This window comes from Lygodium microphyllum, chromosome 11 (assembly GCF_053477565.2).
Source record: "Lygodium microphyllum isolate KBCC chromosome 11, Lygodium_microphyllum_v1.1.10, whole genome shotgun sequence".
Classification (NCBI taxonomy): Eukaryota; Viridiplantae; Streptophyta; class Polypodiopsida; order Schizaeales; family Lygodiaceae; genus Lygodium; species Lygodium microphyllum.
Genome location: NC_141145.1, coordinates 70065205 through 70092523, shown reverse-complemented (window position 1 = coordinate 70092523; position 27319 = coordinate 70065205). Strand labels below are relative to the sequence as shown.

At 39.1% G+C, this 27319-nt stretch overlaps 2 protein-coding genes and 1 pseudogene across 2 annotated transcripts; 2 read left to right on the top strand and 1 right to left on the bottom strand.

The window, feature by feature from the left end:
• Nucleotides 1-27319, bottom strand: part of LOC148028929 (uncharacterized) — a 258438-nt pseudogene that overhangs the window by 175331 nt on the left and 55788 nt on the right.
• LOC148028932 (uncharacterized) lies at nucleotides 14393-15608 on the top strand. Its single transcript, XM_087687699.1, has 2 exons — nucleotides 14393-14653; nucleotides 15130-15608. Exons 1-2 carry the CDS (start codon nucleotides 14470-14472, stop codon nucleotides 15408-15410), a joined length of 465 nt encoding a protein of 154 aa, XP_087543825.1. The 5' UTR covers nucleotides 14393-14469; the 3' UTR covers nucleotides 15411-15608.
• On the top strand, nucleotides 23347-23780 carry LOC148028931 (large ribosomal subunit protein uL29y). Its single transcript, XM_087688633.1, has one exon. The coding sequence runs from the start codon at nucleotides 23395-23397 to the stop codon at nucleotides 23764-23766; it is 372 nt and encodes a 123-aa protein (XP_087544759.1). The 5' UTR covers nucleotides 23347-23394; the 3' UTR covers nucleotides 23767-23780.

Genomic DNA, 27319 nt, shown 5'->3' with positions numbered 1-27319 from the left:
GCTATTGTTGATGACAATGTGGAAATAAAAAAGAAAATGTGTGAAGGCTGGAGATTCCACAATCAAAAGAGGAAGGAAGCACTTGAGACTAGTAAGAATGTGTTGTGGGCACAAGCTTTTGTATCTTTCTCTATTGATCAAATCCGTTGATGATAATAAGTAGAATATGCATTATGTGGGGTCTATTTATATTTCATGGGTAAACCTCCTATGGAAGATGGGTTTGCAAGGTGGAATGTAGTATAGATTTGTTGGTATGTGTATTTTTCTTACCATTGACTCTTCAAAGGTCAAGAGGCACTTCATCTTAGGCTCAACAATTAGTTTCAAGTGAAACCTTATTTATTCTATGCCATGGAGGGTAGACTTCAATCTTGATGAGGTTCTCCACTCGAAATACTCGATATGGGTTAGCTTCCCTAGCCTTCCAACATGACTTGATGGTGAGATTGTTGCTCTAGTTGACTTGCTAGGACACTTTATGTCCCATCAATTGCATCTAGTAATGGAGCTATCATAGTTGAGGCACATGCCTGCATACTTTGGAATAGGTGAAAGAAAATCCCTAATGTATTGGAGGTTGTTGATCCTAGTGGCCTAAAGCTAGTAGTTGAGGTCAAGTTTGCTTCTTTCATAGATACCTACTTTATCTGTTGAGGTCTTGGTCACCATGCAAAAGAATGCCTAGGTAGGGTTGCACTTGAAGGGAAGAAAATGCAGGTTATTGATACTTCTATGTCCACTGAGAAGGCAACTCTGCTCAGTATAGAGCAATGGAAGAGTGCGATGGTCAACATTGAAAGGAAAGGTCAAGCTAACTTTGATCCTTTTGAGGTCTAGAGAGACACTAAGAGATTGCTCAACACCAAGGGGATATCCAAATCAAATAGCATTGAGATTCAAAAGCCTAGCATGTTGAGTTATTCACTCGCCCCTCATGTGTTAGCAAGGATGTATTGTATGATAAAGAAAATGTCCTTCCTATAGGGTATAAGGAAGCCAAGCCCAAGAAGAGACAATTGTTTTAAGAACTTGGCCTGTTAGCCACTTGTTGATAAGAACATTTATTCAGTGTTGTACAGTATTGGTGAAGACAATATGGCTACTACTAGTCATAGCTAATTTGGGGATGCTAAAATTTATATTGATCATCTAGAATGTACGCAGACTGGGTGTCCTAGTTAAAAAAAAAACATGTAGGTCATTACTGAGAAAGAGAAAGCCTAATGCTCTTGCACTTCAAGAGGTTAAAACTTGGAGTAGAAGAGGCCAAAGAATTCAAGTGCAAAGGATATATCTCATTTGGTGATTATTGTAGGCAAGGTAGGAGAGGGACCATTCTGGTGGTCAAAGAAACATTGAACCCTTCTTTATTTTTTTTGCAAAGGTGATGGTAGTCTTGCTATGGTTATTGTTGAGATTGGTAGTGAGAAATCCTTCATTGTGTTAGTCTATGATCCAACTGCATTAGTAGCAGCTAGCAGACAAAGAAAGTCTTTGGGTTGATATGCAAAAACTTATGCTAGAGGACAAATTGATATATATGGGTGATTGGAACTTGACTCTATGCAAGTCCGATAGATCTCATGGTTTCACCTCTAATGTTATCCATGTAGAGAGATAGTAGCTGGCACAACTTTGAAGTGTCCCGGGAGTCTGTTGATTTGGTAATGGCATCACTTAATGGTGGAGAGTTTTTTTTTACCTTGCTTGGGATAATAAGCAGCTACATGCTTATTAGCATGTAGCTCGTCTAGATAGGATATATCTAAACAAGGGAGCTTGGTGGATTTTCCCTTATGATAAAATCACCCAGCTTTTTGAGTATTCCATTTCTGACCATGTTTTTGTGCTTTAATCTTTCAAGCTTAATGTTGTTTTTGATGCTAGGAATGGCCCCCCTTTTTTATATTTAATCTATCCTTTAGAAAGAAATAAAGATTTTGTTAAATGCTAAAGGAGGCATGGTTAAGCTATAGTAAAGCATTGGTGCACCCAATTAGAAATTCACTTAACTACATGAATGTTGTTGTTGATGTAGCAAAAGAATTCGACTACTCTCAAGCACAAGAAAGAAGAGATGATGATAATGCTTCAAAATCTTTTAAGGATGCAATCTTGCAAGCACTCAAAGTGGCCCCTAATGACACCATACTACAACAATTGCTAAAAGATGTCAAAGTCTTTTTGGAAGACCTCCTCTAGTATCAGCCTAGAAGCTGCCAACCTTCAGTTCTCTGCCAATGCAAGCCAACACTGAAATGTGTCTAAGACATCGTATTTTCTCTTTATGGGATAAGCCCAAACCTTACGTGAGTAATCATCTATGAAAGTAACAAAGTACTTTGCCCCACCAAGTGACTGACACGGTATGGGCCCACATACATCTGAGTGCACAAGAGCTAAGGGCTCACCCATGCGTTTCTTTCCAGACTTTTTATGCATATTTCTAGTCTATCTTCCATACAAACAATGATCACAAGAATCAAAATGCAAAGAGTCAAAAGGCGGAAGATTTTGCAAAGCACGAAGCATTTTCAATCCTTTAAGAGACATATGCCCCAAACGAGCATGCCAAAGGGATACATGGGGAATAGAACCCATAGACAAAACATGATCCAATGTAGCTTCAAATATAAGTAAGGTGGTTTCTTGTTGGCAATGCACCAACCACTACATTTCTTAAAGCTTTGAAAGTCAAGAAATTTAAAGAGAGGATTGCTATGATTGATGATGGAAAAGGGAAAATTCTAAGAGATGATATGGACATTGCAAGAGCATTCACCAATAATTTTCCTACTATTGTTGGTGTAGAGCTTGAGCGGCCTAATAATTATCAAGGAAAACTAAGAGAGTAAAATTGGAAGAGTGTCCCAAGACAAAAGAAAGACGGAGGACAAAGGCACACTCAAAAATTTTTGAAGACACCAAGTATAGGTAAAATTCTAAAATGTAGGAGAAAGTGCAAAAGAATAAGTGCATCTTAATATTTTAGCAAGAAGAGTGCCAAGTTCATTGTAATTCATTTTGTAAAAGAGCGCTGAGAGCTCTTTCCCATGCAAGTTATAAATAATAAGAGGCACGGGATAAGGCCTACACTAATAGGAAGGAGGAGGAAAGAGAGCAGAGGAGTGGACAAAGGCCAAAAACCAAAAAGAGATTTTCCACCCAAGGAGGGGATAGGGCATGTATAAAAGTTGAAAATTAAATGAAGAAGCTCATTCTTATGTGTGGCCAAACTTGTTCTCTTCTTGCTTCTTGCTCTTGCTTCCTTCTTGTGCATGAGAGAGGGAGTGTGAAGGAGAGGGAGTGTGAGAGAGAGAGAGAGTGAGTGAGGGACCACAATTAGCAAATGGTCGCGAGGTCACTTGTACTAGGAAAACTACTAAGGTGAAATTCCTACTGGGTGGGAAGCCAACTTCTGTGAGATTCAGGGTAATGAACCTAGGTGTCCATGAATGTTTACTCAAAATGGATTCGCTAATACCCAATGATGCCCACATCCATTGTGGGAAGGGCCAAGTCTCCTTCCGAAATTGTCTCCAAACTTAAGTTGGACAATCAGCTCGGATGTGTTCTAGTTCATTGCAGTGGAAGCATTGATAGTAGGGAGATGGAATGAGCCAGTCAATTCATTTACAAAAGTTGCATACTTGGCTGAGGTAAATAATATGGACAAATTGAGTGATGAAGTAGGAGTCTTTGTCTCCAAAGCAACACTTAGTTTTAGGTATTAAGTGAGAGAGTCAGAGACCATTCGATCTCTCTTGTGGATTAGTTTAGGTTTAGAAAGCTTTTTGTGCATTGAATAGGAGAAGTGTATTTTGATCAGATTTGAGACATTAAGGTTTGGGAAATAAGGAAAAAGAAGGAAAATATAAGTCTCTATATATCCAAGAAATAGGGGAACAGAGAAAAAAAGAAAAAAGAATTTTGATGTCTGGGAAGGAAAATAGAGTGTAAGGAGAGAAAGATAGAACACAAAAGGTGAAAAGGGGAAAGAGAGAGCTCATTTGCACACTATGAGATTGAGAGAGAGCTATTGAGAGAGAGATAAAGAGCTACAGGTCCAAATGCAATAGTAGTAGCAATCCTTGGCATTGTCACGTTCAGGCACTCTAGGTATGCCCTGAGTCTTCACTGATGTTTATGGCATTGAGTAAGAACCCCAAGTGCATTACATCAATAAAATCAATATTTGTGTCATTTGGCACTTTTCTTGCACTGCTCAAAGAGTGACCACATGCCTTAGACAATCAAATTTCCATCAGACTCAAATGTTTGAGCCACTTAAGTCCACTCAACTTGGACAAGATTCCACTTGGACTCAGACCAATTACTTGACCTTAGATGACCGATGAACCTCAGGCCCCTAAGGTGGTCAACTTGGATGCTTGGACAAGCACCCCTCATTTCAGTCTGAGTTTGAGTACTCAGATGGCTACTTTTGTTTAGGAGCCCACTCAGATGGCCAAGTTGGGGACTCAAATAACCGAGTCTGGGACTCTGATAAGTTTTCCAAAACTCTAGTTTTGACCACTTTTGGCCACTCAAAGACATGTTAGGCCTACACATAGCTATCGAGCAACCCAAGTTGGAATTTAGACCAGTAAATGAGTCCATAGAGTTGTTTGTACTTAGAAACTTTGACCTAGCAGTCTAAGAGTGATTGAAATGACTGACCACTAGTCGCTTATCCCTAATAGAGACCTAAGTTGACCATCTCGTCTAAACACCCATCAGATCACCAATCAAGACCCATGAAGGACCCAAAATTGACTACTAGGAGTAATCATGATCCATGAGAAAAAAATGTAATGGCATGAAACTAATTGTATGCGATTGATTCCATCAAAATTTCTTCTTTGCATTGTAGCCACTTAAGTGCACATACATGCAAGTAACCATTAATGCATGTGCCTACTTGTACCTAGAATTCCCACCAAATAATGCATCCATACTCTAGCCTATTAGAACATTAGTTTGCTTACATAACACCCATGTGCATGAGCCTTACTCACTAAGTGTATGGTGCATATCACATGATGCGTGGTACACAATTCACATGTACATGTGCATTAATGCATACCACCCTAGTACACAAAAAATAGACGCGTGCTTATGTACATGCAACTTGTTTCTTTTTTCTATCTCACTTGGCCAACACTTGCCCTATTCACAAGGGGGAGCCAAGAGTAATGAGGAAGGAAGAACAAATATCTTGCAATGCATTGTTGTATACCTGAGTGGCATATAGGTAACCTTCTATAGTATCTTCTTGCATCTAGCTTAGAGGATCATTACTAATTAACCTACATCCCACTATTGTGCCACCTTAGTCTCCCACCACTGCACTCCACAATGCACTAATATATGGACCAATGTTACACTGTGCACGAATAATGCACCTGTGCACATGAGCACACAATACATATACCCATCAAAAACTTCAATTTACACCTAACACTCTGACTTACTATACACATTGTGCATTACAACCTACATTGAAGGCATCAAGCACCCCGCACACCACCAACTACACATGTACATAGGCACAAAGCATAGTGCATAGCGCACAATGCAAGGAAGCCTATCTAGAAAAAAATCTTATTAATTTAGTTGGATATCTAGCACTTGCATAGTCATAGTGTACTGCATGATACACTTGTACATGGATCTGTACATAGTACATAGTGCACATGTTGGGATAAAGGGCAGTGCCCATAGTGTATTGCATGATACACTTGTAGATGGATTTGTATATAGTACATAGTGCACATGTTGGGATAAAGGGCAATGCCCATGTCCGCCCGTAAGGGCTAGGCTATACATAGTACATATACCTATCTAAAATCATTATTGAGGTACACTCTTCAATACCATAAATTGTGTGTCTCTATCTCTTCTCTCTCTCAAACTGCATCTCTACACAAAAGATCCATTGTAGCTAATTCAACAAAATGGTATCAGAGCTTGGTTCAGGCAATTAGCATTTCTTCAAGTGCAGGAGCTTGAAGTTGAAGAAGAGTTTATTGTGAAGAGTATGCAGGCATGGCAGCAAGGTTTGAAGCTTCTTCTTGAAGCTCGAAGCTTCCCTCTTCATTCGAGCTTGTTGGTAGCTATCGTTGGCCACTTGGGGATCCTCCCCATCATCTCTAGTACTTGGACTTGCATTCTAATCTCTTTAGGCCTGAAGGTGCCATCAGCATGGGTATGCAAATCTGGTTTTTCAGCATGCTCAGGACCTAGAGTAGTTGCCATTGGGAGAAATATGGACTCTCTTTTTTGCCCCTTAAGGAGTGAATAAACAAATATAGGCCTAACCACTGAGAGAGTTGGGATTCCAGATTCATGTAACATGAATCTTATAGCTATTTCTTGGCCCAAATCTTCCCTCAATAATAAAATAAGGGAAAATGTGGAGAATACAATGCTGACACTTCCTAGAAGTTTATGACTCGAATTTTCATTTTTTCATTTTTTTATGTTTGACTTTTCATTTCTCCCCTTTTCAGTTTCCCCCTCTTTCTTAGGTGAAACTCAGATTTATCATATCTCTTTCCCCGCTTCTTCTTTCCTGACAAAATTTTACAGTCTGATTGTTGCTTGCCCTATCTGTAACCCTGTGAAATTTCATTTCCTCTACACAAACACAGAGTGAGTTTCACATGTTTTATGAGAGTAGAGCTTGTTCTATCAAAGCCCTAATATTTTCTTCACAAAACTTTACAAGTATACTCTTCTCTTCCATGGATGTTCTATGGTAAAGTTTTATCTCATTTGGACAAAACCTGTGCAAGTTATGTGCATTCTTTGACATGAAATTTCTTTTGTTTTGGTACTGTAGGAGTCTCTTATAGTTAAGAATAGTGATCTTTTGAACACTCAACTTCTTCTTCAACATCTTACGGTTTCTTTGTAAACAAAGTTATAGGTATATTGTCTTTTTTTTTTGCTGCTCCATAGTTAAATTTTATCTCGTTTGGACAAATTTATGCAAGTTATATGCATGATGAGATTTCCTTTGTTTTTTTACTCCAAGAGTCTTCAAGGTTGGAGAACAATGATTTTTTTATAAAAACTCAACTTCTTCAACATCTTTGGGCTTCTTTGCAAAGAGAGCCACATGTATATTGTCACTTTTTTCTGTTGCTCCACAGTTAAGTTTCAACTCATTTGGACAAAGTCCATGTAAGTTATATGTATGCTTTGACTTGATATTTCTTTTGTTTTTGTACTCTAGGAAATTGTCAATGAAGGAACAATGGTCTTCTCATAAGACAATTTCTTGTTCAACATCTCTGGGCTTCTTTGTGAAAAGAATTATAGGTGCAATGTTTTTTTTAAATTGCTCCATTTAAATTTCATTTCATTTTGAGAGAAAATTTGCAAATTATGCACATGAGATAGGTAACTTTTCTATTTGGTTAGTATAGATGTCTTTATAGAGGAAAAACATCAGTAACATACTTGCAGTGGAGGTCTTCAATAGGAAAGATAGTGGCGTAATTGGATTTGTGATAAGTACTATAAGTTGGATTGAATTTTGATGCACCCAAGTACTCAAGGGAGTTTCAAGGTCATGCATAAGGATGTTGCAAACCCTAGAAAACATTGGAAAGGTAGAATTTTAGAGTTCAGAAAAGTGTTTAATGGAACAAATACAGTAATAGAAGTGTTAATCCAACATATTTATACACACAAACAAATCTCTATACACGACAAGAGCTACATTGCAAAGTATTTAAAAAAAACAAGTTTTTAAATTTTATCATTGCTTATTCTTTTACATCAGACTTGTTTTTAAAAATCTTTGATGTATTCTAATTCAATCTTGTTTTAGTAATAGCTCTATATCCATCAACTTTACATGAATAGTAGAATGTGGAATGCTTGAGTGGCAAGATACATGTTTGGCATGAAGACATAGGTTCTTTGACCTATGATAACAACTCTGCAAGTCAACTTGCAACTCAAAATATCTTTTTTTATAATTCATTGTATGTAGTAGAAAGACAGAGATTAAAGCTAGAGATTGCAGCATGTCCCATTGCCGCCACTATCTAGTGGTGAATGGTTGATTAGTAGCTTGGAGTTGTCAGGAACATATAAGTCCAAGATAAAATATGACATCAATAGTGCTATGAAACCCACCACGTGCTCCAAAGATGTGCATCTTAGTTGGTTTATTCCATTCTCATTATTTGCACATTTTTTTGGTTCATGTGATGTCCTAAAGAAATCAAAGATTACTTATCAATGCAAGTGTGAGTTAGCTATTGGGTGAGCCTTGGCAAGTCAAAAGAACACATTTTCATGAGACAATTAAGTGCAGGGTCAACCAATCTGATCTCACATTCAGGTAAATCTTTTTCACTACTTTGAATGCCTTGATTTAATTGACATAGGTCTTGCTTAGATGAATTGTTGTGTTAGTCACTTTTCCTTACCATTATTTTTGTTTTTATTACATGTATTTCATCACTAGACAAACTTTGTGCATTCGCTTTCGATATAAAAGATGGCAACTTTTGCAAGGGGAGTGGATCAGCTTGGATCAAGATACTCGAGATGAGACATATACAGCTCTCATAGATGTGGTTATCTTGGGGAATGGTCATAATCCTTTTGTGGTTAGTGTAGAGAGCCATTAGCCCATATCTTTTCTGAGACAAGAAATCCAACTAATGTCCAATGAGTCCCTCTGCAACTTCTATTTCAAGTTAGGTAATAGAAAAGTCAGGATTCGTAATGAGCAATCCATGACATGTAAACAATGTTCTTCTCCACATATCCTTGAGATAGTGGAATCCTTGTAAATTTTTTTTATAAAGAACAAATATAAACTTTTTTAAAACTTCTGAGTACTTTCAATTTAAATAATCTTAGTTTACTATGATCCAAGCATGCGATAATACATAATGTAATTAGTCAATCATACTAGTTAAAATGATAATTAAATTGCATATTGGAGTTTTATAATCTATGTAATATTGTCTTTGCATAATGATATATTGTAGCTTATCTCTTCTACTTATTTCTTAAAATTAAATATTAAATTGGATCTAAGGGATTTTGAAGGTCTTTTACATTGTTTTTCTTAAAAATTTTCTATATTTTCTCTAGTTGGACTTGAATACACTCAGTGATCCAAGTATATTCGAGGATATAATAATGTAGGATGAAGCATTTGTCTGTATGAGTAATTTTAACGGTGACTTTAAAGTATTGAAATAAAGAAACTAGGGTGAGAGTTTTAATTTTTTATTAGAAATTGTTGGGCTCAACAAGAGCTAAAAAATTCATAGATAGACACTCTTATTATTTCAAGAGCTTGACTCACACATGGCTCAACTATCTATCACCTAGTTGGTTCATACTCTATGTCCAAACCATCTCAACTTTCTCTCTCATTCCTCATGAACACAAAAAAACAAAGAGATGAAGAGGATGTTGTAGATTGATCTACTTGCATTCCCAATGATGTAATGTGACATGCATGAGAGGCTCATTGATGGTATTAATGTAGCTCCTCAAGCCACCATATCCTTCTTCAAATATGCACTGCCATTGTCAAATGTTGATAAAGGAAGATGGAGAAGAACGAGAAGAAGAAGAGGATGGAGAAAGTGTCTCCCAATCAATCCCACACTCACTTAACCTCTAACCATTCAAGCTATGTAGGCAAGAGGAAAAGAAGAGATGGAAGCAAGGAGTGAATATTGAGCTTCACCCTTATTAGTCCCTCACTCAACCACACACCCACCCACACAAACATACACACACACTCTCTCTCTCTCTCTCTCAAGTTATGGAAGCAACAAGCAAGCATATAAGAAAATGGAAGAGTGGAAGATTAAAATGTTGTACACATGGCAATGAGCTCTCTATTCATTTTTACAAACTATAGAGATTAGGGTTAGAGTTATTGCTTTACGTTAGACACCCTCATGCTTCTCCATTATGACTATTTCTTCTCATTTTGCCATTCCACTTTGGGTATTGTGGACACAATGTGGGAAAAAGTAAATAGAGATGCCCGCAAAATCCACATCTGTCACATGTCTTCTAATGCAACCTCTTGGGTGTTTTTACAATTTGCATAGGAGTAACCGTGGCTCTCAATTTATTTCTATATAATTATAAGACTATATCTTTACAAGGGAATAATTACATATTCATCTTATGAACATATGGTGCCTAAAATTATGTGCTAAAGTTCTCAAAAGTTATACCTCTTTCCAAAACTTAATTCATGCATATAAATTTGTTTTTCTACTCTTGGAATAGTACAATGCTCAATGTAGAAGCTCTTATATTTTCCATTTCAATAATTAGCTTCCTAAAGTAGGTGAACATTTACCTCTTCCTAGACAAAAGTCAATACTTTGGCACTTCTAGTCAAAGGTAGTATACTTGGATTTGAATTGGAGATGTGGAAAACTAAGGCTTGAGTTGGAAAGTTGTAATAGAAATATAGGGTGTTCCTAATGGTGAAGATTGATATTTCCAATGATGAGAAATCTAATTGGCCTTGCTTGTAATATTTCCATGCAATAAAAGTTAGTTGGTTAGTTCGAAAGTTAGTTAGTCAATTAATAAGTTAGTAAGATTACTAACTAAAGACTAACTAAGGTAAAAACTAACTAACCTTAATAACTAATCATTTTGATTTAATTAAAAATATATTTTAAAATAAACCAAGAGTCGTAATCTAACATTTTTCTCGAATTGACAAGGACCATAGCTACCCTTCACGGAAGTTGCAGCATGAACGAGACTTATGAGCCATATTAATCACTAGTATTAATGTGTATAGTTTGGATGGTCCAATATTAGATTTTTGGGCCAAAAAACTAGTATATTTTAGATATTATCCTAAAAAGATAGAACTGAAAGTCCTTTAAAAGAAAAGATAAGTGATGTTTTAGTTAGTTTTGGAGATTTTATAAAAAGATAAAGATAAAGAAAAGTGACTGGTGAAATCGCGCACGCTATGATCGCAGTCTACAAGCAATAGATAGCACTTTGAAGAGAGAAAAGAATAAGGAGTGAACTAAGAGCTTTCTAAGTAAGTGTCTTGGGGTTTTACTCCCCTTCTGGAGCCAATGCAACCATCAAATTTATGATCTGAGCATCAGATCATTGAGCCTTCCAAGAGCCCCTCCAGTCTTATTCTCAATCTTATCCCCTCCTCTCTAATTCATTATAAATATGAGGCATGGGGAGGCACAAGGGAGCATAAGGAGACCCCGAGAGGCTACGAGAGAGAGGTAGAGAGAAGGATACCCCTCCAAGAGATTGTGAGAGAGAGCTTGAGAACTTTAAGAAGAATGACTAGAGCAATACCACCTTTCATAAGATAGAACTCAAGCTAAAATTAGGGGAAGAATGTGGTAGAGTACTAGTCCTTGAGGCCATGGAAGCAACTGACACTCTCTATGAGACAAGTGGTGTGTTAGGTGCTCTCTGCAAAGTGACCCTTCTTAGATAGGTGTTAGACTACTGCCAATGCTTCTATTGAGAAGTAGAAGTAGATATCTCATACTCAACTAAGCCTAGTATTTCTAAAACGGGGATGAAATAATGTTGTATATGGAAGGAAGGGTTTTGGTCAACCTAAGAATCCCTCTAAGGACTAAGAAGAGCCATACCCACAACATGCCATTGCAATTGAGATATATAAAGTTTTCCATCTAGCATAGTGATATGATTATGCTTTCACAATGCTAATGATTAGCAAAGGATGAGATACACACATATCACATGGCATACTAGCATAGAATTTTGACAAAAGTAGCATTATTGGAAATATATATATATATCCTTAGAAGCATAAACATAAAATAATCTCAAAATTTTTGAACCAATATATAGGCTTGAAGCATTTTTATTTGGCCATCCAAGATGGCACATCCCTTGTATTATACCTTCTATAGAGAATTAAAGCTATAATGTACATAGATATATAAGGGGTTTATAATTTTGAAATGTGGGAATATTTTTACAAAGAGATATTCTACTTCTAGAAAAATGCATATAAAGGGTGTCAATATACTCATCAAATGTATAAGGTGTTTTACACATAATCTTCAAATACAAGTGCTATATAGAGTTTCGTGTGTGAATTCTCTAAGTATAATGCATAACACAAAGCTTCAAATGCATATTGTACATTGTCATTGTTGCATTTGAGTCTTCCAACCTTGGCAAGAAATTAGAGAAATATTGATAAACTACCATTATGAGGCATTTCTCTAAGGATCTTCAAGGATCTAGAGATGAAATAATGATGCCTTGAGTAGTCATAAAAGAAAGGAACAAACCAATGTTGTGCCTTAAGTCTAGTAGAATCATGAGACTATATTATAAGTGAGATGAAGATACGTCTTTTAAGATAATATATTGGGTATTTCCTTATTGCTTGCCAAATTTTTCACCTCACATCACGATAATTACAACTTGAGATTTAGGTCATCATCTAGATGTGTGACTCAAGGGTTTTAGGCTAGATAACTTGAGTCCAAGGGAAGGGGTGGTTGAGAAGTCAAGGAGAGGGTGCAGGCAGCAGCAAGCTAAGTATGGGTGCTAGTCTCGCAGAGAGAAGGCAACGGTGTTTGAGGTGTGGAGGTGTCTGCAATGGTTGTTGGACTTTGTAGTAGTGGTGTGGCTAATGTGTTTTTTTGAGAAGGCAACAGAGGAAGTACCATTTATAGAGTAGCAGGAGCATGTGGAGATAGAGCTAAAGAAGTGGAAGTTGTGGAAGAGGATGGGAAGACTAAGAAGATTGTAAAAGCATGCTTGTGTCAAAGGCCCAAAAATTTTGAGATTATGTTCAAGAAGGTGTGGAGGCGGTTCATGGATTGAAGGGAATCCTTGCAGGTTGATAGACTTTATAGTTGAGGTATCCACGATGGATTGTCTCCTAAGAGCTTCCACTTGCCCACTACCTTGAGTTGGTAATTGGATTGTAATTGGAGTATTCTCTTTGGTATTTGGGTTTGGTTGCATGTGATAGTGCTCTCATTTTGTACTTTGGTTGTTTGTTGTCCCTTTTATGATTTGCACTACTATCATTGCAACTACTCCTTGTCAAATGAAACCTCAAGTAAGTAGCTAAACTTGCAAAGTTTATTCCGTAGCTTTTAGCAACCTCTTTGGTTATGTTCATTGAGTTGCTTAGCGTGAGCTCACTCCGCTCACATTAGGGGAGAATGCTGTCATAATATTCCCTAAAAAAGGAGGGGCATAGTAGCATAATATTCCTTGGGCCAAAGGAAATCTTTGGTATAACTTCATTATCTCACTTCCAAACCCTATCAACCCATATATCACCTGAAAGATCTTGGTGAGTAAAATCTAAATCCTCAAAGTTTGACAATTTTGGAGCTCGTTTGCAAAAAAATTATAGTGCCTCCCTTTTTTAGGGAATATTATGACATGGTATTCCTTAGAAGGCCCATTTTTGAGTTCAAATCTCCCCTATTGAATGGAATACCCATGAAGGTCATTGTTTTCTTAGAAGATGCGTAGCCAAGCTTTTCTAGTTTCCTATTTCATGATGTAAGCTTTGTGGAAAAATCTCTAACTTAAAAAATTATAAGCAATTGACTTATAGCCAGCAATATACTTTATGTAGTCATTATAATAAAAGTGAGGATGTAATAGTCTTGAGATGGCTTATTTGAGTGGCTTAAAAGGATATTTTTATTTCGTTCCTACTATTAGTTATCACTATGAAATGATGTGGTTGTTATCACTCTTTGATCACAGCAACTTATTCTATTAGCATTTTAAAAAATAGTGATAACAACAACTTCTATTAGCATTTAAAAATTGTGATAAATATTAGCTTAAAGTTGTTGTGATAAGTATAACATGTTCTATTAGCATTTAAAAAAATTTATGGACCATATTAACTACAACATATTCTATTAGCATTAAAAAGTTTTTATGGACCATAATAACTTTCCCTTTGGCTTGTTAAGTGATTTGGTAGAGCGCGGATACACACACAGACACACACGCACTCTCTCGCTCACTCACTCCCTCTCTCTCTCCCACACACACTCTCTCCCTCTCAAACCTGTTATCTCCCTTGCATCAAATAAATGCCCCTTGCGCAAAAGCCTAGGGTATTGTCTTTGAAACATCCACACGCAAAAGCTTCGGTCGTGTCTTTGAAAAGCTGGGCGTTGCAACTTGAACACAAACACACACACACACACACACTCTCTCTCTCTCTCTCTCTCTCTCTCGATTAAATATGACAAACTGGGGCCTGTCACAATGCAGCGAGCTGGCGATTGTGAACGAGATTGGCACTGAGGATTAAACAACGGGAGCTTCCCCTCTAAAAGGAGGGAGGGAGGCCGGGTGATCAGGCCGGGAGATCCACAGAGACACAGAGAGAGAGAGAGAGAGAGTGTGTGTGTGTGTGAGAGTGTGTGTGAGTCGATCGTCGTCATCATGAAGGTGGTGGATCATGAGGTGGTTGTGAAGCTGTCGCCGGAGGTGGTGTGGAGGACGTGGATGAAGAACTTCCAGGTGACGCTGCCCAGGGTGGCGCCCCAGCACTACCTCTCCGTCGAGTACCTCGACGGGCCCCCTCTCGCCCCCGGCGGCGTCTTCCTCATCCAGTACAACCCCGCATGTACTATTTATTCATCCCCCTCCCCCTCCTATAATATGGATTAACACTGACTTTGCTAATGAGTCGTATTCTTGTTAATCTTTCTTAACACTTCCTTTGCTAAGAATAGGAGTTGGCCCTTCTTCAGTAAGGTTTAATATCTTTCATCTTCCCCATGTTCACCAACACTCCTCTAAACATTGGCAAGCCCTTCTTTAGTAAGATTGGTAATATTTTATCTTCCCACCATTACCAATTTCAACATGTAGCCCTCCATGGCCACGTAGAGGTCATTTAGAACCCAATCAACATTACATGGTAATGCTTCTCTCTCTCTCTCTCTCTCTCTCTCTCTCTCTCTCTCTCTCTCTCTCTCGTTATCTACACATTGTGGGTTCATTGATCTTTCTAGTCAATTTAATCAACCATTAGGTTCTACTTTTGTTAACAATTCTTCATGGGATTGATCACCTAACATCAGATTCCTTTTGTTGCAGCTTTTCCTCACTTTGACTACATCAAGGCTATATGGGAAGAGATTGATCACAAGGATTATTACTTCAAGGCTAGAATTTTTGAAGGAGGGCATCTTGGAAAACATGAGAATGCGACCTTGATATACTCAATGAAGTTGGGACCTGGGCCTAAGCCAAATACATGCTTAAAGAAATGGACTTTTGAATTTGATGAGGTTAGAGAGGATGAATTCCATGATTTCATTAAGGAGGAGATGTCCATTTTTGGTTCTGCACTTGAGGAGCATCTCTCATCAAAGTGATCAGGAACACCACAAAGTTACGGGTTCGTCAAATATATTGTCAAGTGTGTGCGGTGAGAACAATAAATGCAATTCCTTGTGAGAATCTCTACAAGCTTGTATAGCATGTAGATCTAAATGCACATCTATGTACCTTTGAAGCTTATTGTAGCACCCTAGTGCTTTCCACCTTATAAAAAATCATAGTACATGTTTTCTTAATAAGGAATGTACAACTTACATGTACTTGTACCATAGTATGTAATATGCAACATAGCATTATGATACTTATTTGCATGCAATTATCATGCAATTTAGATTGCAAGCATAATTTTGAACTCTTAAAATACATTTCCTTTAAAATAAGTAACATATTTGCAATAGTTTGTGCCTAGATGTTATGGAGTACTATGAATGGACATGTCCTAACAAAATAATATACTAGCTCTATGAGATCATTTGCAAGTTTTTAAAGGTATTGTTGATCCAGAAGGACAAGGTTTCTTTTGGACATCTTTAAAGCTTGAACAAAATATTCATATGTGTATCTAGTAATTTATTATTACTTTCAACATGATATAATAAGTGATTGGTGTACGGGGTGATTTGATGTTATATAAATCTCAAAATTTTCAAATTTACTCATTAGGCATGTATGATGTTTGCTCTAAATCACTCACTACAAGTAAAGCCTAGTGGTGTAAAATCCTTTTTCTAGGTATCACTTAATAAATTGAAGCTCTATATAGTTTCATAATCTACATTATCAAATTATGGTTTTTCTTGACTTTAGTTGAAATTTGACTATTCCCTACGTAGGACATCATGGTTTTGCCAAATTGGAAGTGGGATATTTGGTTCTCCTAACATAACTCATAAACAATTATCCTAAAATTAGCAGGTTTTTTGTTATCCCAATCTCCATTCAATAGAGTTCCATATAGGGTGAAACTTCTACATATTGACTATTGTGAAGACTTGAACTTGAGATGAATACTATCATTATTATACCTTGACATCCTTGATAATGGATACTGTAGTATTCTTCTTTTGTGCAAAGGGTGTTCACTTGAGTACTTGATTATCATGTAGCATGAAGTAAAAAATGTGATGCATGCATGCATGTGCACGTCAATTTTTTCTCTAACCTTACAATCATCATCTTTGCCTTCTTGATTAGAATGAGGCGAAGAGACAAACTCGCGCCACCATGCATCAATCGCCAAAAAAGGTGACAATTGAATAGCTTCCATGCCTAGGTGAAGAGAGCTCAATCAATCCAAAAAGGTCGATGAGAAGAAGAGAGAGCATGATCAGTCCAATAAGGATGAGAAGAAGAGAGTTTTAGTCTAAGCCTTAGGCTTAAATCTTAGCAAATGCTATATAATGAAGGCTTAGGAGAGGTATAATGGTTAATCCTTCAACCTTGTTTTAATCCGAGAGAGAGAGAGAGAGAGAGAGAGAGAGAGAGAGAAAGTTATATTAACGTCTTCTAAAGACCAAAACTGGCCTATGAGACAAACTGTGATACAACTGATGAGGTCCAGCTATCCAAAATAAAAGTGCTGAATGAAAAGCTAAAAACTGGAAACTGAAAATACGGTGCTATGAGTGTGATAAGTGTCGTGTATGTGTATGTGTGTATGTAGCTTTAGTACTCCAGATAATGGCTACAAAAGGGGAACAAATGTCGGCTGTGATAGGGGAACAACTGTCGGCTGTGATAAAGTGGTGCGATGTGTATATGTAACAGATGCAGGGAGATATACTATCCTGGGATGTAGTAGCAGTTGTCGAAGTCGCTAATAGCAGGTGATCCCTCCTGGATGCAGGATGTGGTTTTGCCAAATTGGAAATGGGATATTTGGTTCTCCTAACATAACTCATAAATAATTATCCTAAAATTAGTAGGTTTTTTGTTATCCCAATCTCCATTCAATAGAGTTCCATATAGGGTGAAACTTCTATATATTGACTATTGTAAAGACTTGAACTTGAGATGAATACTATCATTATTATACCTTGACATCCTTGATAATGGATATTGTAGTATTCTTCTTTTGTGCAAAGGGTGTTCACTTGAGTACTTGATTACCATGTAGCATGAAGTCAAAAATGTGATGCATGCATGCATGTGCACGTCAATTTTTTCTCTAACCTTACAATCATCATCTTTGCCTTCTTGAGTAGAATGAGGGGAAGAGACAAACTCATGCCACCATGCATCAATCGCCAAAAAAGGTGAAAATTGAATAGCTTCCATGCCTAGGTGAAGAGGGCTCAATCAATCCAAAAAGGTCGATAAGAAGAAGAGAGAGCATGATCATTCCAATAAGGATGAGAAGAAGAGAGTTTTAGTCTAAGCCTTAGGCTTAAATCTTAGCAAATGCTATATAATGAAGGCTTAGGAGAGGTATAATGGTTAATTCTTCAACCTTGTTTTAATCACAGAGAGAGAGAGAGAGAGAGAGAGAGAGAGAGAGAGAGAGAGAGAGAGAGAGAGAGAGAGAGAGAGAGAGAGAGAGAGAGAGAGAGAGAGAGAGAGAGAGAGAGAGAGGAGAAAGTGAGAGAATTAGAGAAGGAAAAGAGAAAGTAAGGAGAATTGGAGGGATAGAGATAAGAGAAGACAAGATGCAAGCATGATGTCCCCCCCCCCTCCCTGCCCCCCTTCCCCGCTCTTATCCATGAACTCTCTAAATTACATCTCCAAAATCAACCTATTGGATACTCCTACACCTTGGATTGGAGAGATAGAGATAAGAGAAAAAAAGATGCAAGAAGGACTTTCTTTTCCTCTCCATCCATCAACTTTCTAAATTGCATCTCCAAAATCAGCTTATTGGATATTCCTTCACCTTGTTGATACCAAGTCTCCCCTTGCTCCTACTCGAGATCATTATTTTCCCCATTTTGGGTCATAACTAAATTTAGATAAGATGTAAGAAGGATGTTCTTTTCCCCCTCTTCTATGCATCAACCCTCTAAATCACATCTCAAAAATCAGCTTATTGGATATTCATTTACCTCATTGATACCAAGTCTCCACTTGCCCCTACTTGAGCTCATCGTTTTTTCCATTTTGAGTCACTACTAAACTCTCATTCTTTTATCCTCTATCCTTACTATACCAAGTCTAATTTTCTCCCCCTACCCCAATCCTAGAGCATCATATCCATTTCTCTCTTATCACCCATCAATCTCCAAATATATACCCCTTGCCAAACCAAAATACCCCTTTTTCCTTGCCAAAGTTGTACTTCAAAGATTGTAGAAGCTAGGGAGAGCTACAAGGATCAAAGAAGAAGCTAAGAAAAGAACATGTGAGAAATAGATTGTGCATTTGCAATGGCTCCTAAAATAAGAAGCATTCAAACCAAACAAGAGATTTCCCAAGCAAACAAGATCTTGCATGCACCATGGTGTCCAGGTTTTGATGCCTCGTGAATAGTATGTTTTATATGATGGATAAAATTTGTGTACTCCTCTTATGATCCCCTTTTAATTTTTCTCTCAAAATCAAAATACTTTTCAAGATGAAAAACATGATACTATTCAAAAAAATTAATTATTTTCATAACATTTTTTCAAAATATTGACTCAAAAAATGTGATTTTCAATAACTATGTGAAAAAATTGTAGTCTTTTAAGGAGTCTTTAAAAAGTTTCCAAATGTTTCTCTTAAGATGAAATATTACCCAAAAGGTTTGCAACTATGCTTCTTGTGTCTTTATATTTTGTTGTGTGTTTTTCTCTTCTAACATGGTATCAGACATTAAGTATCAAATATTAAGGTCTATTGCTTGAGACATGCTCAATTTGATAATTAACCACTAAATTTTGATGTTGACTATCCACATTTTTGATTGACTTGTACCAAGGACTTCCTACATAGACCTTTGAGCTTGCATTATCATGTCATCCCACACCATTGACGATGTCTTGCACCAAGACCTAACTTCATAGACCTTTGAGCTTGCATTATCATGTCATTCTACACCATTGATGATGTCAAATTTGCATAGCTAACCTCCTTGTGGAGCCATGATGCATGCATCAAGTTGGCTTTGAATTTGTGTTGACTTGCCTGCAATGGACCTTGTGTACCAAACATCCATTTGACTTGCTTTGTGTTGTCCCATGCAATGATTGTGTTCCCTACCTTGCCATGCATTGTGTAGGTGGATGGCGCCATCTAATGGCATCTATCTCCCTTAGCTAGTGCTATGTGTGGCACGTACTTATGCTAGCTGACTTGACCTATTCTAGTGAAGGCACACTCTTGCTCATCACATTTGCATTGAGTTGGTTTTCCATAGCATAATGATAGCAAACAAATCCTTCCATTGACAAATTACTGGAATCAACAACTCAAACAAAGGCTTCAATTGATAAGTTAGTGGAGTTCAATACACAAATCATTGCATAATTTACTCAATGGATGCAAATGCAAATGGGAGACAAGGACACTAGAGAAAAAGTTTAGCCAAACAATGAACCTGGAATTCCACTACAGCCACCCAACTCTAATTCCCAAAGCTAATGCATTATTGGATATTGAGGTATACCCTAGTGCATGGGATGAATTCTCAAGTTCCAAAGGGTATTTTTCCTACATGAAGGTATCAAGCCAATTCTTAGCCACTCTATGGAAGAGCATCATCAAATTTTGGAGGCCCAATAGGTACAAGCCATGATAAACCTATTTTGGGATTGTAACCTTTCCATAAATGGGAGTTTGAGATAAAATACTATTAGTAAAGTATAATGGGCAATCATATTTGCCATCTAACCTAGAGGAATGGAAAGTTGGAGTTATACTTTGATATATTCCCTAGGAGTGATTATCAAAAAGACCACTTTGCCACATTGCATTTGGAAGGGTTTGCACACACTTTGTGGTGGTATATTAAGAAAGAGAATGTACTTGTGGAATCTTGGGAAGCATTTGAGATACTCATGGTTGAATTGTACCTCTACCCAAGAGAAAGAGAAGTTAGCAAGAAGGTGGTATGGACTAGAGTAAAGATCGGGGAAGTTATTATATATGTATCCTCTGCACGTTCATTCAACACTACAAGATATAGACCTTATAGCGACGTTTAAAGCGACGAAAATACAAACAACAAAATTTGCCCCCGTTGTCGCAAAAAGCGTCGTTATTGACGACGCCATAGAATCGTCGCTATAACCGTCGCTATATGCGTCACATTTGCAACGTAAATAGCGACGGTTACAAAGAATTTGTGACGCTGATAGCGACGCGTGCAGTAAATTTGCGAAGCAAATAGCGACGGTAATAGAGAAAAAAAAATTTTGTGGCAGGGCAGCAAGCTGCCCTGCCACATATAGCACTGTGTGCTGTATGAGAGCCATACAAAATAGTTTCTGCACTGTTGCATACAAAGCGTTTGCAAACAAAAAGAATGTATACTGAAATCATAAAATTGATGGATGAAATAAATACATGATATCGCATAAAATGCGATTGGTACAATCATAAAACAATATCACTAATACATAGAAAATGTCTACATAGATCGGGCGACTAAAAACTAAAGGTATGTGAGCTCTAAGGATCCAAGGGCGAGCTACAAATCGTCGTCCCCCGAAAGCTCTTCCCGCTATAAAGGAGCATCAAACGGATTCTGCAGAAAAAGAAACAACATATCAATCCACCATACAATAATGCATTCAAATATCTCATGGTAACTACGGACAAGAAAGATGAGTGACTTACTGGGCCGCCGCGTCTATACAATCGGTCGATCAATGATTTGAGACAGTGCCTCTCCTCATATCGAGTCTCAAGGCCTTGCGGATCGCGATTTGTAATGGAGTGCTACAATGAAAACAAAATGCTAACTGTTAGAAACATGATTGTCAGTACAAAGAATATCTCAAAAAAACAAATAAGCAAAACAAAAGAGAAACTTACAAAGTCCTCCAAATATGTCCTGTGGCCCCCACTCCCAAGATGATGTACCGATCCGGTCTCGATTCGTGCCCTCGCCGCCTCCCGCTGCTGACTCCAACGTTCTAGCGAATTTGTAGCCTCCTCCCTCAGTTGGTGCCAGTCGTCTGCATCTAACCATTTGGGCTTTGGAGCCCCACTCTTGATTGCCTTGCGTGCGTCGGATCGTCTATGTGACATGTATGCACGCATGCAATCCATCATCCAGCCCGTAGAGAATATATCCACTGCGGCTGGCACCGGGAACTCCTCGTGCAAGGATGCTACTATGTACTCCTTGCTCCCCTCTGATATGTTCCTCCAATGATCCAGGACGTTGTGCCGAAAAACTTGTTGGCACAACTCCCTCATGCGAGCCATCACCCTCCTCCCGTCATCATTCATGATGATGGCTCCTGACCTGCCATCCACTAGGTATCCATAATCCCTAGGAGTGTGCCTTGTATGGGCCCTCTCCCATCTCCATCCACGCTCCTAGGCATATCCTCCGGCAAGAAAGCGGCGTGTCCTTGATATACCATCTTCTTCATGGTTCGTGACCTTCGGGAGTCTAACTGTGGCCCACACAATGGACATGCATGATAACCTGAGGTAACGAGACCTGCAAGGCGATCCACGACCTAGTGAATACTTGATTGAATGAAATAAAATATAGATATTACCGGCGAGAACAAAGGTCTGCTCACCTGAGCACTCTCTTAATCCCGGAAAGTCATGCATCGTCCACATGAGAATGGCTCGAATGTTGGCTGACCGCCGACCATCGCGCCTGCTCATATCTTGCACCGTGACCCCCTCCTCCCACAAAATCTTAAGCTCATCAACTAATGGACGAAGATACACGTCCATATTTTTTACTTTGTAGCAGCCCGGGACGAGCAAGCTAAGGATGAGATATCCTTTCTTCGTAGAAAGCCATGGAGGAATGTTGTAGTTGACAAGCACTATAGGCCACACACTGTAAGAAGTCGAGCGCAGACCGAATGGGTTCACACCATCCATGGCGAGGCCGAGCCGAAGATTCCTTGGCTCTCACGCAAAGCCTGGGAAGGTAGAGTCAATGTGGCTCCATGCGCTGTCGTATTGCTGTGCATTCGAGGTGTGTAAACCACCCAAAAGTCGTGTGTATGATTTAAAACTTTGTACATACTTAGTTGTTATGTTTGCTCTTTCATTTTATGCCGAAGACAGAGAAGAATAAGGAATTTTGGTAGATTGGTGACTCGAGATGCAATCTCATGGACCACTTTGATTGTGACCAAGGGTTCGTTTGAAAGCTTGTGGCAACATTGGAGCCATTGAGCAGGGGAACCTAGTATTTATTCAGCTGACACTGGACAGTGTTGTATCTGATTTGGCCATTGGCAATGCACTAGTTGACATGTATGTGAAATGTGGGAGGATGGAAGATGGACGAAATGTTTTAATCGACTGCCTAAACAAGATAATGTCTCTTGGGGCTCAATTATTGCAGGGTATGCTTAGCGTGGGCAGGGGATACTGGCTCTCAAACTCTTCGAGAAAATGCAGTAACATGGCATGAAACCAGACGAGTTCATGTTCTCTACAGCTTTGAAAGCATGTGAAACCACAGGCAATAGAGAATGGGGCGGCCGAATATGTGCGAAATATCACTAATTAATCGGCTATTTTCAAGAAAAAGCTAATTTGGGGGCTGCTTTACTAGTCGGAAGGGGAGAAAAGAAAGGGCCGCTTTTGGAGAGGAATTGGGAAAGGGAGGCGCAGAAAACATGGAAGGAGGAGACTAAAAAACGAGATTTTTCAAAAGAAAAAGAAGGAGGGAATTACTGGAAAAAGGAGGAACGAGAAGGAGGAACAGAGGATTCGGTGGCAGGAAAATTCGGCAATGGTGGCTAATGTAAGTTCTCTCTCGGTCATCGAAGGGAGGAGCAATGGAGGGGAACAAAAACGCATATGTTGAGGAAGACCCACAACCAACTCTTTCCCCTCAGAAGGTATTATCGACACAGCTCTTTCCTCCATCGCTGCTCCTGCCGCGGTTCTGGCTTTGCAATGGCCAAGATCAAGGTTCATGAACTGCGCACCAAGAGCAAAGCCGACTTGCAGGGCCAGCTGAAGGAGTTGAAGGCAGAGCTTGCTCTGCTGAGGGTCGCCAAAGTCACCGGTGGTGCTCCTAACAAGCTATCCAAAATCAAAGTAGTTAGGCTTTCTATTGCCCAGGTTCTTACAGTCTTGTCCCAGAACCAGAAAGCTGCACTTCGTGCTGCTTACAAAAAGGCAAAGCGATTGCCTCTTGATCTGCGCCCCAAGAAGACTCGGGCTATTCGGCGCAGGCTTACCAAGCATCAGGCAAACATGAAAACAGAGAAACAGAAGAAAAAGGAAATGTACTTTCCCAGGAGAAAGTACGCACTCAAGGCTTGAATATGGCCAGGCAGAGGTTGCCGGCCTGGTGATTCACTTGTTTTTCACTACTTACAGTGGTGAGGAAGTTGATGCTATGGACTTTGATACACAGGAATACCAACTCTGAATTAAACAGATCCGTCTGAAATATTTTCAGTGTGGAAAACTAATGCGACGTGATCTGGAGCAGCTGCTTGATCTCATCTCCATAGCCTGCAAATCGAGAGACCAGAAGTTGTTTTCTTTCCGTCGCGTTTGTAGCCTTATTATACAATTGTTCTTGCATAGCAGCTTGCCTTTTCTTCGCTCTGTTCCTGTGGCTTTCATCAACATCCATCAACACAGGATTGCCTCTTGATTTCCATCGCCATGACTTTGCTGTTCTATGAAAAGCTTCTTCACCGATGAGACTGCTATTCAACACATTATGATAAAACCTTGGAATCCTTGTCGAGGCATATCTGAGTTACCAAGAAGAGAATTCAACCATTTCAACTACCTGGAGTTCGAGAAAGAACAGTCAATCACTGCTACTAGCAATGCCTGTCTTATGGAAAACTGATGAATAGAAGAAAATCCATGTGTTATAATTGGAATGACCTATGGAAAGCCTATTGATTCCCTTCTGAAGAATCTCCTATGCTTAAACATACCAGTACTTTTTGCAATTCCCTCTTGGTAGATATAAGTGAAGTGTCTTCAGCAGAGATGTGCCCTGTGCTCGATATTTACTAGTATCCCTTATAGATCAGAGAATGTCATCTGCTTCTTTTGCTTTTCTCGATTTCAAACATTCATCCACTGTTACCTCCCCTGTTCTTCCCACTGTTTTCTATATGAAGGATAACTTCTTAAGCAAAGGTCATTCAGATTATGTCCTGTATGAAACTGATGATGCATATGGAAATTTTTTTTCTGTACTACAAACAAAAGACTACTAAGCTGTTGCTGTTACAGAAACATGTTGATATTAAAGATTGATGGCTAGAGTCAAATGTTGTATAATCTACAAAGAAACAGGGAAAGCTTAATGGTAAAGGACCTGGTTTATAGAAAATGCATTATGGAAGCAAAGAGTTATAAGGACTGCAAATTCTGTCCCTATCAAATGTGAACTGAATGGACATATTATCCTGAATAGCCTGTTCTTGCTTGTTGGATCTTCTATCCTGAAATTAAACAAGGACTTCTGTGGTTGCGACTTGGCTTTCAAATCCCTTCGACATCTTTGGTGAACCCGACATGAAAGCGTCGCATAAATTTCAGGATGGGAGATACTTCAGCCTCTATTTCAGCTTCCTCTACAACTCCAGCTGCGTCTACTTCAGCTCCATCAATGACTGCTGCGTCAAGTACTTCAACGAAGGATCTAAAACAGATTTTGCAGAATATGTCCATGTATATGCAGCTCCAAAATCAGCAAACACAATTGTATATGCAGCAGCAACAACAATTGCATCAACAGCAGTTGTCTCAGCAAAGGCAACTCTATTCGGAGCAGGAGAATGCAAACAGCGCGACTAAGGCTATTGAAGCAGTTGAGAGTGAGAAGAAGCTATTTGATGGGCGTAATGTTTCAGCATATTTGAAGACATATGAGATCAAGATGGGGTTTTTTGGAGTCCCTGCTGGACTTATGAGTAAGTACTTCCTTCGTCTTGTCACACCTGCTTTGAGGACAAAAGTGACTGATCTTTTTATTCAAAATACACATTGGCAAGATTTTAAGAAGGCCTTGAAAGAATAATAATTCCTTGAGGACTTTGGTATGGCGACTCGGCGGTCATTCCGAGAGTGGGTCTACGTGCCAAACAAAGGTCTCGCTGCTTCGGAGTTGATTCGAGAATTCGAAGAGAGGTATAGTCAGCTTGATGCCATTGAACAAAGAGCATTGGATGTTGAAAAAGTTGAGCTTTTCTTGTAAGCTGCAGATCCTGCTCTTCAAGAAGAATTGGGTGAGCTTCTTGAAGATCGTACGAAGCCTATGGGTCTTAAAACTGATTGGCAGGATGCTCAGGATGCAGTCTCGACTTTGACCAAGAGGAGGATATGGAAGACTCGCCTACAGAATGGTTCCATGACACCTACACCATTATCTGCTCCTATGCCTACTTCTATCCCTGTTATTTCTTCTCCTCCTCAGCCAGTTTCTTGGCCTATGCCTGTGCCTACTGTTTCTACTCCACCTATTCCTCCTGTTCCACGACCGATGCCTACACCTTCTGCTCCAAAACCATCCGCTCCATCGGTGCCTACCTCTATTGATGACATAATCAAAGGCATCACAGATTTGACACTGGAGTCAGTCAAAGCGGAGTTGGTGGGTAAGTTGAAGGAGCAGTTTGCTTCGACTGCACCTGCTACTTCTTCTAGTGCTCCTACTGCACCTAGGAGTGCTCCTAGGAGAGATCGGAGATGTATTTGGTGTGATAGTACGGAGCATCAGCATTGCAGGGATTGTGACTCATTCCAGGATGCAAGGAGGCAGAATTTGGTATATTGGGGGCAAGATAGTAAGATTTGGTTGACTGAGACAGGAGCTCCACTTGCTACCAACTTTGGTAAAGGTGGAATGAAGAAGTTAGTGGAGGACATGGCTACGCGTACTTCTTATGTGACAGCTAGAGGTGATGCTTCTGCATATGGAGTCCAGATTGAGAAGGGATCAGAGATGCAGTCCGCACTATGGACTTATGCTATGGAGACTGCAAACAAGGGGAAAATTTAGCAAACTGTTTTGACTAGTGCAGGCTCTAGCATCAGATCAGAGACAGGTTGGGACTCGCCTGTTGACAGGTATTCTATTTATGCTTATTTGGCTAAATCTCATGGTGCAGATGTATTTGTTGAGGAGAAGCGTAAGAGGGATGAAGAAAATCCAAGTGCAGTTAAGAAGACTAGAGGGGGTGAGTTTGTTTCTCCACCTACTGCAGGACCGTCTTCAAGACCAGGGCCAAATCGACAGATGGAGGATGCTCAAAAGAGAGAAAAGAGGCAAGAGCCTAGAGAGAGAAAGCAGCCAGGGTTCAGATTGATGTCCGATATTGAGACATCTACAGACATGAAGAAAATCTTTAATGATAAGATACTTGGCAGTGAGGTGACTTTCACTATTTTTGAGATTTTGGGCATCTCAAAAAGAGAGTTTCAGGAGGTCCTGAAGAGGAAAAGACATGCATTGGCTACCACTGATACACAGGGAGTTTTGATTGGAGAGTTGGATGAGGATGATGATGAGGTTATGGTTGATAATGCTTCTGTTTTGCCGCAGGTAGAGAAGAGGGTTCAGCCTATGCATTATGCTGAAATTGATGAGCCTGTTTTGATACCGCGTAGTCACTTTTCGCGGAGCCATTGGGCTAGGGCAACTACAGAGACGATGGTAAAGGTTGGAGAAAAACAGGTGCCTTATGTTGCATTGGTTGATCATGGTTCAGAGATTAATCTCATAGTTCGTGGAGTTTATGAGAGTAACAGATGGCCTATGGATGTAGAGCATGGGTGGCGTATGAGAGCCGCTAATAACACTGCAGGTGATTTGTATGCTGCCTGCCCTAGTGTCAGGGTTTCT